Source organism: Chionomys nivalis, chromosome 22 (assembly GCF_950005125.1).
Source record: "Chionomys nivalis chromosome 22, mChiNiv1.1, whole genome shotgun sequence".
Lineage (NCBI taxonomy): Eukaryota > Metazoa > Chordata > Mammalia > Rodentia > Cricetidae > Chionomys > Chionomys nivalis.
In genome coordinates this window covers 13677774-13695210 of record NC_080107.1, presented here as the reverse complement: position 1 = coordinate 13695210, position 17437 = coordinate 13677774, and the positions used below count along the sequence as shown (strand labels likewise).

At 43.8% G+C, this 17437-nt stretch overlaps 1 protein-coding gene across 2 annotated transcripts in view; it reads left to right on the top strand.

Annotated features, from left to right (window-relative positions):
• The window catches only part of Nostrin (nitric oxide synthase trafficking), a 50587-nt gene that overhangs the window by 12837 nt on the left and 20313 nt on the right, over positions 1-17437 (top strand). For both annotated transcript variants that reach the window (XM_057755220.1, XM_057755221.1), the window contains 5 exons: positions 5931-6014; positions 9119-9181; positions 9417-9498; positions 11240-11302; positions 13336-13434. In XM_057755220.1, coding sequence (XP_057611203.1) covers positions 5931-6014; positions 9119-9181; positions 9417-9498; positions 11240-11302; positions 13336-13434 — 391 coding nt within the window. The remainder of the gene's footprint in view (positions 1-5930; positions 6015-9118; positions 9182-9416; positions 9499-11239; positions 11303-13335; positions 13435-17437) is intronic.

Sequence of the window (17437 nt, the reverse complement as noted above, 5' to 3'; positions counted from 1 at the left end):
ACAAGACTGGGTCAATCAAACCCCTAGTGTATGGAGCCTGACCCAGTAACTTATGATGTCATGTTTAATTAGAGTCTAATTATTAAACCTTGGTACCTCACTCTAAATGGCCAGTCTCGGGTGGGGCAAATGAGGGTATAAAATTTACTACCTAGCAAGACAGCAGGCTGCCCATCTCCTATCTAATCAAATACAATCCAACTCATATGACCCAGGAGACAAGGCCAGGTAATTGCTTTCAAATGTTGTAAAAGGTCCCTATTCTCCCCCAACCCCCACCCACAATATGCCTGATATGTTTCTACTTTTTTTTTAAATCAGTTATGGCCCAGTAAATACATTTATCCCCCACATCCTGAACTCTCTGTTCCAAGTTCTCAGTATAACAGATGCATTAGAGATAAGACCAGGGCCTCAACCAGCAAGCTGAGAGGCTTCTGCTTGGATTTGAACAGGCGTTCCTCTGGGAAGATGCAGCTTTGAGCATCTTAATAAGAAGGATGCAAGTGGATTGTATTTCTGTCTCCATCCATGCTACCCCCAGTCAGATGCTCTTGTGAAACAGGGGACCTACACAGTTGCAGAACAGTCACCCAAGGTCTCTGGTCACCTTTAAGAAGTGGGTGGAGTTATTTGAACTTGAATCTTGCTCTCTATAAAGCCCTGGCTGAACTGTAACTCATTATGTAGACTAGCTTGGCCTTAACACTTGGTTCTCTTCTCCCAGCCCATACAGGGCTGGGATTATGGGCATGCAGCAGACACCCAGCTTCTGGTAACTTTTATGTACAACTTATTTGTAAGAAGAGCTGCGGCTACCTTTTAAAGGAAAAATGATAAGACTTGAAGGGAAAACATCCATTTACTCAGCCTCAACTGGAAGTTGGTTCTGGCTCAAATGGTGACGTGGAAGACAATATGGGAACAATCTATTGAGATTACTAAAATCCTTAATTCCTACAGAGGAGGGCACAGACGTCTGCTTCCCTCAGCATGAGAAGACCTTCATTCAGCTTCAACAAATTCTTTATAGACACAGAGGAAACTAGAGGGCTTTGAACAATTATTTTGCATAAGTTTATCACAGCGGGATCCTCTGAACTGAACACAGCCACCTAGTCTCACAGCTTAACCTGTGCTGCATTGAAAATACCAGATCCAAGAGCACGGATTTTACAGCCTTCGCAGTGCCAAAGGCGTGGTTTATTTTAAGATCTAGGTCAAACACTGGTTTTTGACTTATTGGTTGGTTCTCATGACTAGTAATGAAAATATATCGACTTGCCTTGCAGGCTGAGAGGAAACTAAAACATAAATGGGTTCAAAGTCAAAGTGTCATTTCGCTGGCTCAGAATCATTAAAATTCACTGGAATATTTTGAGCTAAAATATATACCCAGCAGACGGGATATACATGCACACTATCAATTTTACACATGAAGAAGCCGTGGCCTAGACAAGCCTCTTCATTCACGTGAGAAATGATGTCTGTAGAGTGGAAGGAAACGATGGGAGAGGGTGAGAATATCGAGTTCCCTGTGCTTCCTGTCTTCTTCCTTGGGTTGTTTTACCCAAGAGAAAGAAAATTCCAAGACCTGATTTGAGATTAGCTCTGCCCCTCTGGATTCCTTTTGCACATGTATTGCTTTGTGACTGGGGAACGTGATAAAGCAGCTCCCTTCAAAAGAGTGGATGATGGTGCCAGGCTGTGGTTGTGCACGCCCAGCACTTGGGAGGCAATGGTAGGCAGATCTCTGAGTTCGAGTCCAATCTGGTCTACAGAGAAGATGCTCAGAGAAGCCCTGTCCTGTGGGATAAAGGGGGGGGGGGAGAGAGAGAGAGAGAGAGAATATGAAACCAGTCTCTGTGCTACATCAAGAAAATGCCAACATCCAGTCTATTTGGTAGGTAGCCTGAAAAGATTGAAGGGTATCCTTTTGGGATGCCTGCATATACATACAACCCACTGCACACACACACATGCACACACACAATGTGTGCCACTTACACATACATCACAGAACACCACATAGTAGTCTTTGCTTCCATTCACACACACACACACACACAATCATTCAGACCTACAAAAATGACAGATATCATATTTGTCTCTTAGAACATGACTTCCCATGAGAATGACAAATCCAGCCATTGGATAGGAAATTGGTCATTGGCTAGGAATTTAGCTATGGACATCTGTTAAGGTAAAAGCCTCTGAGGGCCTGAAGGACAATATCCCATACCACCTCCTCCTTCCCCTCCTCCCTGTTTGTCATTGCAGTTCCTTCTGATGATCAGCCCCCCCGTTGGGGCTCTAGAAATCAGAAGACAAAAGTGGATGGATACAGCCTGCTCTGTTTGGCTGATTCTAAAGTCCTCGGTGGTCATTAATAAGTTGCAAGCAGAGAGATAAAGAACACAATTTGACTGGTCAGAGACACTGGGTCCGACTCAGCCTGGCCTTAACAAGTAACCTAATGAATGGTGTTTGAGATCAGAGTCCTCCTCCATTGCCTCTTAGCCAGATCATCATTCTCCCCACTCCCCAACCAATTTACAATACATGAGTGCCTCGGGAAAGGGCCCGGGAGCAGAGAGTCTTAACATGTGCACTGGGATAGCTGGCAGTGGCCTTCCTAGTGGCCACACCGTGGGAGCTTCAGTGAGTCACAACGCTGTAATTAACACTGGAGTGGCACTAGAAGTTTTAAAATGCGCTTTTGTCTGACTCCCCTGGCAATAGCCACAGCCATTCTCCACATCTGAGTCAGGGGAGGAGCATGGTTAAGTAGCTCGGATTTGGAAGCTAGCTGTATCACCTCCCTCTCACGTGTCCTCAGCAGAGCAACCAACCAATCCAACTCCAGGCCTGGTGCTCCCTCCTGGAAATGGTCAGAAAGATCGTGTCCACCTCAAGCAAGTCATTGTAGGTTCAACATGAATAAAAATGAGCCAGAGAGACGGCTCAGTGAGTAAAGGGCGGGCTGTCAAGTCTAACAACCTGTTTGCTTCTCAGACCCACACAGTGAAATCACAGAACCAAATCCATCAAGCTGCCCACTGGCCTCCAAATCTGTGCTGTGGTGCCCCCTCCCCATGCTAAATAAAGGCAATAATTTTTTAGAGGAAAGAGCTACAATGCTTATAATAGTGTCTTGCGTAGTATAACGGCCCGATAAAGGGTGGGTGTTGCTGTTTTGTGAATAAACAGAGCGCAGGTCAAGTGTCTGCGGAGTCACAAAGTACACACCCTTCGGTGTACGGAGGGCATTTGTTTGATACATAATTGTCATGTGTGGGAGACGGCTTTTTAATTTGGAGACTCACAGATTTGCCCTGACACTGATACTAATGGAAGAAATCCCGGCTTGGCTAATGAACCTCCTCAGGTGGGACTCTACCTTCTTGATAGAAAGTCTGGGAGAGTTAGCTAATGTGATACATGCCTATAATCCCAGCACCCAGGAGGTTGAGGCAAGAAAATTAGGAATTCAAGGTCACCCAAGCTACACATCAAGTTCAAGGTCAACCTGAGATTGTGGAGAGGGGGTGGGAAAAGGAGAAAGAGAATGCATAGGGGTGGGCGTTCAGGAGCAGAGACGGCCAGACTTAGAAACTGCCAATGATCTGAAAGCAAGCCAAGAGCCTCCTCCCGACACCAAAACCCCACCTTCTTTCCCTATGAATCTAATGACATTACTAATGCTAAGGAAAGAAGTATTTCCTTGGGATAGTTGCCACTCTCACTTGGCCTCTGAGCCCCTTCGCAGAGCCTGTAAGAACATTCTGGAAGGGAAATTGAATTGTGAAGGAGAAGCTGTCCCTGTCAGCATCCCCCTCTTGGCCTAGAAGACCTTACGAGGAGACAATGGCATAGAGGACTACACGCTTCTCCCTAAATACCTAAAGAGCCTTTCAATCCGTCACCATCATCATCATCCTCAAAAAATTAATATTTACTATTTGTTTTGTGTCTAGCACTGTGAGTCCAAAAGTATGCATTCATCAGATGTAATGCTCTGGAGGGGTGGCTCAGGGGATAAAGGCACTCATCACCGTCAAAGGACTTGGTGGTGACCGACTCTGATTCCCAGGCTCTACACAGTGGAGGAAGAGAACTGATTCCTTCGAGTGGTCCTCTGAGCTCTGAGTGTATACTGTGGTGTGCTCACACTCATGTACAAACAAATAAATATTTTTTTAAAAAAATTTAAAGTGGATAGAAGTCATCTTGGAAAAGAGGGCGTGTGGGGAGGGGAGGTGAATAGAAGCATAACCTCATTGTAGCTAGAGATGGACCTATAACGAGGAAGTGGTAAAATAATTTTAAGAAGAGATAATTTGATCTCTCCAAGAACCAATGATTTCCTGATATCTTGCCCTGCATAGAAAGTAACGGAAGAGCCCCTCAGGTTTCTACCATAATGCCGCTTGAGCCGGGCACCTGCCTCTAATCAGTTCCTTGGGAGCTAAAGGCAGCAGGCGCCCTCTGAAGCTACCACGTGGCTATCTCAATCATACGTATCATTTTATTTCCAGCTTCTATTTGGGACATCGAGCTGATGGGTTTAGTGATGACTGTGCAACTTACTAGCTGTACCAGGTGTCTAGGCTTATTCTAATGAAGTGGCAGAGACTGGGTGGCGTGAAGGACAAGACTCCCTGTGTAATAGCTCTGGAGACCGGAGCTCTGATGAGATTAAGGCTTCATTGGTTTGATCAGTTTGGTTCCTGCTAGATACCTCTTCCTCACGAAGACACTTCATGCTGTCTCACGTCCCCTCCCAGCTTCTGATGATTTGCTGCTAATGCCTTGGGTTGTAGATCTTCCTCTGGTTCCCACTTTCATGTTCACAGGGTCTTTTCCCACGCACATGCCCATCTCTGTGTCCAGTGCCCCTCTCCCTCCCCACCCTATTTATAAGGACACATCAAATTCTGTTTGGGCCTTGTCTAAACTTGATCTCCTTCACAGAACCTAGTTCCAAAGAAGACACATTCACATAGCCTGTGTGTGGTGATCAATATTGCCAACCTGGCAGGACCTAAAATCACACAGGAGATGTATCTCTGGGCATGTCTATGATGGCGTTGTCAGAAGGGTTTAACTGAGGTGAGGAGACCAACGCATGTTGCACAATCTCACAGGCTAGGGTTCTGGACCAAGTAGACAGGAGAACACGAGCTGAGTACCTGGGTTCGCTCTGTTTGCTTTGTGACTGCAGACACGGTGTGATCAGCTGCAGTATGCCCCTACCACCATGGACTGTATACTCAAACTGTGGGCCAAAATGAAGCCTTCTCTGTTGACATTGCATTGGTCAGATCACACAATAAAAAAGTAACCAAGATGCTGGGGTTCAGTACTCCTTGAGGGAGGCGCAATCCAACTCATAGATAGCATCGGTGGAAAGAGAGTTTAGTAGAGTACTTTCTCCTTGGGGATCCTCTTTGATATTCTTAAGGGTTTGCCAAAAGACAAGAGAATCCTTACGTCAATAGATATCTCATCCTCGTAAAGACACTGAATTTTCATCCTGACCTTTTATGTGTCAGAGTGTTTGTATTTGTGTGTCTGAGTGTCTGTGTCTGAGTATATGTGTGTGAGAGAGTATACTTGTATATCTATCTATCTATCTATCTATCTATCTATCTATCTATCTATCATCTATCTTTCTATTATCTATTTCTCTATCATATCTATCTACCATTTATCTATCTATTTATCATCTATCATCTGTCTATCTATATCTATCATCTATCTTCCTATTATCTATCTCACTACCGTCTATCTATCTACCTACCATCTAGCTATCTATCTACTATCTATCTATCTCTTCCTCCCTCCCCCACTCCGTGTTTATCTTTGTCTATATGTGCTCTTGCTGATTCTGACCAGTATATCCTACATAACAAGTCCTTTGCTCATAGGGCCAACCTGGAGATCAACTATGCCAAAGGACTTCAGAAACTGGCAGCCAAGCTGAGCAAAGCACTACAGAGCACAAAGAAAAAGTAAGTATGATGACAAAGGGAAGGCAAAAATCCTTTGTAAAACATTAAAAGTGAAAAAAAAAACCCTCACTCTCAGCTTTTTACCATATGCACGGCAGGTACAATCCTACCAAGCATGGCCAGGAAGTGCCTCAAATGCTTAGTGGATATTCCTATTTAATCCTCACAACAATCCTTGAAAGTTCTTATGATTATCCTCCTTACGGATGAGGACTTGAGTCTGAACAGCTGAAATAAAACTCCCATCATGCAGTTAATAAGCTGTCCAGTTAGACTCATCCTGGGACTTTATGGCTCCTGAGCCCACCATTGGTTTGATAATGCCATCTAGGGAGAAGGGTGGAGCCAAGAGGTCTTAGAGACGGGAAGTGTAAATTCTGTATTATCTCTATTCTGTGACTTTTGACAAGGATTTTGGTCTCCCTTTGCCTCCATGTCTTCCTGTACAGGGGGCAGATGTGCTCATCTGTGCATTTGAGTGTGTATGTGGGTTATAGCATGACGTGCAGCCTGAATGATAAATGAGGCAAACTGTGTGGAGGACTTGACATGTGAGGACAAGCACACAGTATGACGTGTGAGGACAAGCACACAGTATGACATGTGAGGACAAGCACACAGTATGACATGTGAGGACAAGCACACAGTATGACGTGTGAGGACAAGCACACAGTATGACGTGTGAGGTCAAGCACACAGTATGACGTGTGAGGACAAGCACACAGTATGACGTGTGAGGACAAGCACACAGTATGACGTGTGAGGACAAGCACACAGTATGACGTGTGAGGTCAAGCACACAGTATGACGTGTGAGGACAAGCACACAGTATGACGTGTGAGGACAAGCACACAGTATGACGTGTGAGGACAAGCACACAGTATGACGTGTGAGGTCAAGCACACAGTATATTGCAACACTAAAATGGTCCGTTATTGAAAACTTGCTACGACGCTGCTTCTGTACTACTGTGTGCAGATGAGACTCTGAACTCGCAGGGTTCTTGCTGAGGGTCCTCGTGTTGATGATGAAAGAGGGGAAATTCAGGGGGAAAAAGACTTCTGGAACCAATTTCTCACTCCTGCCTGGGCACCATGGTGATAATAGCAAGTTGCTTTGAAACTGCTCCGGTTCTTGTTCCACTTTTATTTTTAGGGTGATTATCTTGGTAGATTACAAATGAGTCCGTGCAGTAGTGTGGTTGGGTTTAGACTGACCTCCGCTTAGACAGTCCAGTTTAAACTCTAGTTATACTACTTCTCAGGCTAGTGGTCTGGGACAACTCATCTTCTGTCTAAATGTCTCTTTAAGATGAAAATGAAGCTGATATGCCGTGGCGCTGAAGTAAATCTGCTGAGGCAGGAGAATTGCCATGAGTTTGAGGCCAGCTTAGGCTATACAGAGAATTTCAGGCCAATGCGGCTGTAGTGTAAGACCCTTTCTAAAAGACAACATAAATAATGATAATAAATATACTAACATAAAAACAGAAATAAAACCCATTCCTTACAGTTACTGAATTAAATGCAAGTGTGCTTAACAGACCACGTGATGAGGAGGGAAACTTTTAATTTTGGTTCTAATGATTCAGTTCCCACCATGGCAACCTTAGCTTCAAAATGGCAGACACATTCACAATGGCCAGTGAGCCAGCACTAGTGTGGTATTTAGTGATAAAATTTAGGTCAAAATCTGTGTTAGATGCTTACACAGAGATCCCAATGTCTTATTTCATAAGATTAGTTAGATGAGGCTCAGAAAAGCCTGAGTGAGTCACAAAGGAAATCAGGGACAGGGATATCTCCTTTCAGACCTGTGCTCTGGGCTCTCTGAGGTCACATGATGCACTTCCTGTCAGGCTGTCCAGCGGCTGTGCAATCACCTGGGAGGGTCTCTTTAATGAATGCTCCTCATAGCCTTAATAAACACAATTATATTTGGGTTAATTTACACGAAATAGTGAACACTCATTTGCTGTTGGAGGTAGTGCCGCCTGTAGCCCAAGCTGATCGCAAATTCTTTATGTCAACTCAGATAACCTGATCCTCCTGCCTCCACATTCCGGTTGCTTGGGATTATGGGAATGAGCCACCTCATCCAGCAGCAGTTATTTTAAGTACAGGGTTTGGTCCATCCAGTTTAACAGATGTGTGTACTACCTAACTAACCGCGACCAAAGTCAGACATTTTCAGCACACCCCAAGTTGCTTCTTCCTGTTTGCATCCATGCCCCCACCACCGCCGCCAAACAACCACTGACCCCTGTCATGTGAATGTAGATTAGTTTTCTCCTTCCTGTGGTTTCCTGCACTAGAAACACACAGTAGGCACACTCTGGAGCTGGTTTAGATTGCAGAAACCCTGGCCTCTGATCTGGTTTTCCCATTGTCCCAGGGCAGGATGAGGACTCGGCCACTGGAGGTGCACTTCTGCTCTGGTCTGATTCTGGCAGGAATGCCCCTTCCTCTCTTCCTCTCCATCAAAAGTGGCATGTGCTCTGTCCCTGCAGTTAACTAAGACTACTTGTCCTGACTTCCAAGGGCGCCTGACAGACAACTAAGAGCCGACCCCTGCTATGGGAGAAGAGAACATCAGGCTTCCTTGTCCTCCCTCTGCCTCCAGGACCAGGAAAGATGTGAGGCTGTCTTAAAAGTTAGCCCTGTGCAGGATTTGGACTCCAACCCCAAGATCAGCACGCACAATGAGCCAGGGACTTGGGCTCAAATCCTGTGTCACTTACATCCTCTAAGGCTTGGTTTATTCATCTGTAAAGTGAGGGACTTGAAAAGCTTTTCTGTGAGGGTTTTCTAAATTCCTCTCCCTCACCTGTTCCTTTCCTTGGCCACTTTATCTCCCTAATTTTCTGCATAGATAAAATAGAAGATGAAAATCTAAGTGGAAAAAAAAAAGAAGGACCGGGAAAAGGCAGTATGTATAATGTCTGTGGTGCAAATAAATATACTGGCTGGATTTAATCTCACGGAGAAATTGAAGCTCCGGCAAGGGAATGAATATGAGGGGAGGCAGTTTGTGGACTGTAATGCTTGATTTCTCAGCGCTCACTAGTAATTGACACCCCACCCCACCCCCATTTGTGTATCTAGCTGTCTCAGCACTGCCTGGGCCTGGGCCTCAGAGAGCATGAAATCGGCGGCAGACCTACATCAGTGAGTGCTTCCCGTAATGCTGGTCCCGTACCCATTTCCACCACCCCACGCCCACACCTTTGCCCTTACTCTGAAGGGGGGTGCCACACATTTCCAGTGGGTGGGGGCCAATATTCCACTTCAGACTTGCACGAAACAGATTAGCTATGACTTGCAACTCATCTACCCCAAAATGCATTCGGGCAGAGGATGGAAACCCAGGACGAGACTGGGCACCCTTATGTTCTGTTTCCAGAAAACTTGGCAAAGCGATTGAGTCGGAAGCAATAAAGCCAACACATCAGGTCCTGAGTATGCAAGAAAAGAAGAGAAAATCGGTGAGTCAGAGCTTCTCTTTCCTCTTAGAAGGAAGATTTCTAAGGCTGAGTATAAATCAGTGGCAAATAAATAAATAAAACCACTTGCTACGTATGCATGCTCAAAGCCCTAGGCATAATAAAATGTTCCTAAAAAACAAGCGAAACACTCTGATAAGGTAGAGGAAGGTGAATCTCTGTGCCTTCTAGGCTAGCAAGTTCCACATATGATATTAAATGAAAACACAAAATGAAAGAAATCTAATGAGTAATAGGATCTCAGCTCCAAGATCCTTCCCAAAATGTTAACAAGAATTACTTTGAGATGGTAAAATTAGAGGTTATTTTCAATTTCTTTGGTTCTTTTTAAATGGTCTATTCTATTTTATAAACTCTATCACTGAACTCCACCCAAGTCCCATATGCAAATTTGTTCCAAAAGATACTTTTCTACTTACCAACGTGAGATTTGGTAATAATAGCTACAACTCTCGAGTAGTCTTAAGACTAAAGGGAGGCATTAGGCATGCCTCTTGAGAACAGCTGGTTGTCTTCAGCGTGTCTTCTGCTCCGGGCATGCACTCTTTCTTCTAGGACAATTTCACTGTGTCCTCCCCCCTCCTTCTCAGCGTATCACTGTGGTTAGTGCTTTAGACAATGCTTCCAGACAACTAGCATAGCTGTTAACACTGCTGTGCTCCCATGGGGTGGGATCAGGGTCAGGCACAGGTACAAAGTGCCTGAGGCTTAGCAGGCCATCCTTGCAAAAGGAAAAGATAGTCTTGGAGGTGGGGGGTGTGGGTCAAGTTGTTTATAAGTCTAAAGAGCTAAAGGAACTGGGAAAACTCAGATGGAAGAGAAATGGAAATAAATGAAATATAAACACATTAAATAGAATCAATGTTTGTGTGTGTGTGTGTGTTTGTGTGTGTGTGTATGCTTGTGTTCCACCAGAATGGATGTCTTACCTAAGGTAGTAGAGAGTAAATATAATCATCTACTTTTGCCAGCAACTTTAGGAAAACTCAAAGCAAATCTATATTTCATTAATTATAAAATATTTTACACAGGGTGGTGGTGGCACATGCCTTTAATCCCAGCACTTGGGAGGCAGAGGCAGGCGGATCTCTGTGAGTTCGAGGCCAAGCTGGTCTACAAGAGCTAGTTCCAGGACAGGCTCCAAAGCTACAGAAAAACCCTATCTCGAAAAACAAACAAAAAATGTTTTACATACCATATAATAATAAGATAACTACATTTAATGCCATAAATTAATTAGCACTATTACAATTTATTACAACACATTGGGTAGTTGACATCATGATCCTCCAATTATCGGTCCCCATTATCTCCTGTTCAGAGGGAGGGAGGGAGAGAGAGAGAGACCAGGGCCTAGTTTGGGCTTTTGAGATCTCAAAGTTCACTGCCAGTGATGCTCCTCCAGCAAGGCCACACCACCTAAACCTACTCAAACATTCCACCAACTAGGGACCAGACATCAAGAAGCAAGAGCCTCTGGGGCCATTCTCCTTCAAACCACCGCAGACTCAGATCCGTACAAGGCTTCAAACCATCACAAACTCAGATCCATATGAGGCTCCACTCTCATGCCCCTCCCACTTCCCAGAGTCCCACCTCTAAATGCTATGATGTTGCAGGAATAGGCTTTGATCTCTGAGTTTTGGTATCCATAGATATTTAATTAATAACACTGACTAAGCAAGAAAGCAACATTTTTTCATTCTGTTTTTCTTTTCCATAGCTTGATAATGAAGTTGAAAAGACGGCAAATCTTGTTATTAACAACTGGAATCAGCAAATTAAGGCAAGTATACATAAACCACTTTTTCACAAACGCAGCTCTTAGGATGGGACTTCTTTACTTTTGGACACATGTACTGGTGTGTCCTAATACTTTTCAATGTACCTATTGAAGAGAAAATAACTCCCCTGAGTTGTTATATAGATGCATCATTCAACTAATCCAAAGCAGAGGATGACTTGAAATATGGGTATGGCTTATGGTTAATATTTACATGGCAATATTTATGTGCCAAGAGCTGCCTGTTTGTATGTTCAGTCATCATACCAACCAAGGTATCACGTGACTTTGGACTGTCAAGGTTATTTCCAAGGGTTTGAAACTGGTTAATGGTTAAACCACGAAGTCTTAGAAGTTCTTGGGCTCTGGAGTCACTGCTCTTTTCCATCGTATTATATTGGCTGCCTCTCTGTGGAGTTTGACATGTAGGCGAAGTAACAAACACTGCTTGGGTTTTTCATTTGTACAGGGTGCTAGTGATCTCTACCTTGCTATTGCGAGGGCATGGTAAGGACTGTGCTGATGTCAAAGGGAACACACGTGTTAATTCTACAAGAGCACACGGGCTACACTAAGGCTCGCTCCTCATTTCCAATTACTTAAAAACTTAGTTGGCTAGATTACAAATGCAGGAAACAGCACATGAATCTTCTAGATAAGTTTTGATTCAATGTAAGAAGCTAGAGAACTCCATTGCTGGTTCTTAAGCTATAGAAACAGCAGATGAGGTCCATATGTACAGAAGATTAGAATAATCCTGTGTAGGAACTGCTTTGAGTCAAAAGGATGAGAGACTGAGGAATCCACTAAGAAAACCCAATCATGTCCTTGAAGAAGATGTGCATTCCAAGAGTTGAACCCTTCCTTTACATCTCCTATTGTTAATGACCCCAAAGAACCTTCACAAGTAAACAGCCGCCTATATCAAATAACCAGAGATGCCCTCAGAAGCAGCTGGCCCCAGGCTTGTTTCTGAAGCTTCTGCTGATATCGAAGACTCCAGAGACCAACATGAGAACTATTCTAGACAAACAAGTTCCTACCCTTGTGGTAGATGTACTGATAAAGAGAGTCACATTGAGAACCCATCTCAAAGTCCAAAAAAAGTATCTAAACACTTGTTTTTTTTTTTAATTTTGCTTTTGATTTTCTGAGTTTTTTTTAAAAGGTTTGTTTTGAAAAACCAATTATCTGTAAACTCTGAGTTCTCACAGGAAACAATAGATCAAATACTATTAATAGATCAAAGGTTAGAGACAATGTTCTATAACTGTTTCAAAGAACAAAAAAGAAAAAACCCACCTCCTATTATTCCCCAGTTCCTAATAAGTTGTTTTTCTAAATTAAATGATTTTATTGTTTTGTGAAGAATGACAAAGTCATTAGATCACATGGAATTCTTGAGTTGTAATCATTTCCTCGCTCGTTTCAATGCAAGAAGAGGCTTCGCCTGTCAGTCCTGACGTGCAGCCTGCTTGGGAGATAAAATTGCAAATTCTGAAGGACCAAGTACTCTCGACTCACACCCATTTATCATCAGGCACGTGACTGAGCTAAAAGAGGGGCTATATAAGCGGCTTGTGCCTTGAACTTCCTCTCATAGGGTCGTCACAGGTTTCAAGGAAGGACGTAGGCATAGGCATTACCGCTGATTCCCTCCACCTACCCCCTCCCATACATTGTTTCATTTTGTATTCTGAACTCTCAGTCTGAGCTTGATGGTGCAGGCCTACATTTCCAACGCTCGGGAAGCCAAGGCCCCAAAAGAATGAGTTCAAGGTCAATTAGCAAATGTCTAACTCTCTTGCACATAGTACCCAATATCGTGACAAAATGCACAGTGGTTCCCTATCAAAATATTTGCTGCTGTAGTATTTGGGGCAGATATTGAGATAAAGGATGGGAACAAAGAAGTCAAATCTCACAGTCATTCACAAACAGAGCTCATTCCAAAATGGAAGAGCTTTTCTCTAAATGGCCATTTCTGCTTCTTTCTGCTTTGTTTCCTTCTCTTACTTGTATGTTTCTGTCTCTAGGCTAAGAAAAAATTAATGGTGAGTACAAAGAAGCATGAAGCACTTTTCCACCTTGTAGAAAGCTCCAAGCAATCCGTGTCCCAGAAGGAGAAGCAGAAGGTGAGCCGTCTTGGTTGCAGGAGCACGCTGCTTAGACATGTGGCTTCCTACCCTCTGCAGGAATATAGAGAACTGGCTTGCTCATCCTCTGTAGGGATCTGTAGGTTGGTCAGGCATGAAAAGGGATTTCAAAGTCACCTGTGGTTCACATAAGATTTTTGAAATATATCACGGACATGGCATATTAGACTTACAGTGTCCACAGTTTTGATATAGACTCTTATTTTTTAAAAAATCTCAGCTCCCTCTCCAAATAAGTAAATATATATCCTTTATGTTTATGGGCTACTATTTATAACACTTTGCATATTACATTAATATGTTGTGAGCACTATAAAATGAAAAGTAGAAATGATTATAAGATGAGAGAAAGATAAAATGGCATTTTAGATGGTTAGCTAACCATGGTATGTTCATATAACTAGGAAATAATCATCAAGTAAGTATGCAAATAAAATATACCCTCAAGGAAAAAGTATGAATCACAGTAAATATAAATTTACTTTTCCACCATTCATCTTGGCAATTTGAACTATTAAGAAAGTAAGTAATGGGCTGGAGAGATGGCTCAGTGGTTAAGAGCACTGTCTGCTCCTCCAGAGGTCCTGAGTTCAATTCCCGGCAACCACATGGTGGCTCCAAAACCATCTGTAAAGAGATCTGGCGCCCTCCTCTGGCGTGTGGGTATAAATGGAGGCAGAAAGTTGTATACATAATAAATAAATCTTTAAAAAAAAAGTAAGTAATTACATTTTACATCAAGTTCTTGTCATATCTTCCTACATCACCCAGATTTTTCTTTTCCCTCTGAGCAATCATGTATTCATAACCATGAGCAGAAGAAAACGTCCACCGAGATGAGGTTGTTTCCTCTTCATGTTTCGTTTCTTAGTGGAAGCGATCAAGCACTCCTGGCAGAAATGTTTTAAAGACTTTGGTGCGCACGTCATTGTTAACTTAACTGAAGCCAGGTGACACATGTAGATCCACATAGCCAGACATTTGCTAATGGGCCCCGAGTTCCGTGATGCTGGAAGGGAAGGTCTTTGTGAGGCCCCGCTGCAGCTCCCTCCTGTGGCAGGAACCCCCCCCCCCCCATTCTCCCAAGCCTCTTCGGAATCCATAACCGTCCATGTGTAGGCCGCAGCACTGAGTCACGGGTTAAATAAGTGTAAACTTGACAACTCTGTTCTTAGACAAAAAAATGAACACAACTAATATTGGGCTCTACCTCAAAAGATTATCTAGCCCAGCTTCTGTAGGATGTGCTCCATATTGGAGCACACTTTCTCTAACGTGAAGACCCCCCAAGGAAAGCAGCCGGTACCATCACAGTCCTCAAAAGGGAAAGGGAAACTGTCATGGCGAGTGACGATCACTTCATCTGAAAAAATCGTCAGCTGCGTAACTTAAATGCATCGTTAGCAAGATCTGGAAGATCCTTATCTCTTCACATGCCCGTCTTCGCAGTTCAAAACTGTGCTGGATAACAAGCAGCCACGGAGGAAGCTAATTCATATATGTAAAGATCTCAGCAGCAGGACATGCCCCAGCCTTCCTACCCTCATCAGAAGCTATTCTTCCTTGATGTCAAGCAACAGCAGCAACAGAAAAACTGGTGCAGCCGGGCGGTGGTGGCGCACGCCTTTAATCCCAGCACTCGGGAGGCAGAGGCAGGCGGATCTCTGTGAGTTCGAGACCAGCCTGGTCTACAGAGCTAGTTCCAGGACAGGCTCCAAAGCCACAGAGAAACCCTGTCTCCAAAAAACCAAAAAAAAAAAAAAAAAAAAAAAACTGGTGCAGCTGAGGGGTGCATTTCTGCTTTCTTCGGTAGCAGCTTCCCTGGGGGTGAAAGTCTGCGGTGCCGTCCCCCACCTTCCTACAGTGGGCCTGTGACCGTGGCCTTTGCCTGTGATGACATCATAGGTCCCTCCCATAGTCACTGCTTAAATTAGATCTGTTTTGTTGTTGTTTGTTTGTTTGTTTGTTTGTTTAAAGTGAACACCAGACCCGGCCTTCATTTCTCACGCACATGGAAATGCTCTATCATCAGCACTGCTGCTAGGCAGTTCTTCCTGTTTTCCTGCTTAGCAATCCCAATTCTCCAGGAAGCAGAAGCGAGCTTAGACCCCATCTTTTTCCCACTTCTGTCCTTCCCACCCACTCCCAGAGGACTTAAGTCACTACTCACTTTTAACTGCAAATGTGCAAGGGAGAGCCCAGTTCATCCCGTGTTCTGAGACTATAGCTACCTGCCTCCCAGACCCTCTGGTGATTACCCGACTTGTCCTGTCTTAGACAACCCCCTCCTGCCCCACAATGCTTCTTCCCATCAGTCTTCTGAATTCCTAGGTCTATCTTGGTCTGTGTGAGCAGCTATAAGAAGTTACCATAGCCTGGGCAGCTGGCACCACAGGGTCTATTTCTCATAACCTTTAAAACAGAAACCTAAGTAAAATGACTTTAACTAACACACAGATAAAAATGTCACACAGTTAGTTTAAGGAAGCCACTCAAACACTTGCCTGGTGCGTACATCTTACTGAACTTCTTTACAGTCGAAATTGCCATGATTCTAGAGATCAGGAGCCAGCATGGTCAGATTCTGGTGAGGGCCAAGACTTCAGTCATCTCTTCATAGCCTCATAAGGCAAGGAGAGAGCTCTGGGTTCCTCTCCTAAGGTCGTTGATCTCATTCATGAGAGCTCTACTCTTGGGATGCTTCCCAAAGACTCCAGTTTCTAATGCAATGATGTAGAGAAGTTAAAATTCAACACTCCAATTTGGAGACGCTCGTCCACTTCCTCCAATGCACCTCCTGCCTTGGGAGAGCAGGAAGAGTCAGAGGGAAGTTTTCATGACCCTACCCATTCCACTCTCTCTCTCTGCTACACTAAGATTTATTTGAAGGGTTGTCTGCGCTCTGTCTCCACTTCCTTGTTCATTCCTCAAGCTACCCCACAAACTTCTTAGAAGCACTGTAAATCATTTATCTCCCCTTCTGCAGGCAGTCTCTTCTTTTAACTTTATCAGTATCCCATTCTTGGTCCCCTTACATCTCTGGATATTTTATCTTTGCCTCCTTTATGGATGTCATTTTTTTCCCACTTGGCCCTTATATATTGCTGTACCTGAGGATTTATTCCCAGGGCCCGTCTGTTTAATTCATTGTTGTGTCTCCAGTGTCCAACAAAAGATTCTCAATATCAGGCACTCAATAAATAATAGATTCTCAACGTATATACTCCCAAGACTTCAACTCTCATTTCTACATGGACAATGCCTAAATTTATGTCTTTATGTCTCTAGCCATATCTGTCTCTAAACTGTCTCCTGGCACCTCTAGAAATCATCTCTTTCTACCTAAGTCTTTTCCCTTGCATCTTCTAGGTCTCTGCACATCTTTAGCTGGTGTACCATTCCGATTCTAGCCCTTAAACCAATTGCTTCTTGGATGTGCTGACATCCCCATTTGTTGACATCCCCATCTCCCTGACACCATGCACCAAGGCACACTCATCATTCGCCTGGATTACTGGAACTAACAAGTGGGCCCCTTTGCCTTTAGTGTTGGCTCTTACTGTCACTCACATGCATGGTGACTTTCCTGAAGCTAAAGTCATCTACATTCATTCTCTTCTGAAAAGCCTCTGAAGGCTGTCTAGTGACTTCACAATCTGGGTTACTCTCTGATACGTGGCCCAGCAAGGCCTTCACTGACTTGACCTTCCCTCCTGTTGGTCATTATCTCTGACTGTTCTTTCTAGGTCCTCTGGGCTCATCAATTCTTTCCCATATCAGGGCACTATATTGTTATCAGGTTAAAATTCACAAGCTCGTGTTTCTGCAGATAGATGTGGCTCATTACCCCTGGAATGCAAAACTGAATGTGCCTGGTATAGGTCATACATCACGGAGCAGCAGTGTATTGACTGGAATAATAAAGAGAACAGTCTTAGTATTCAGCCTCTTGAATGGATGTTCTCCATTATTGTAACATTAG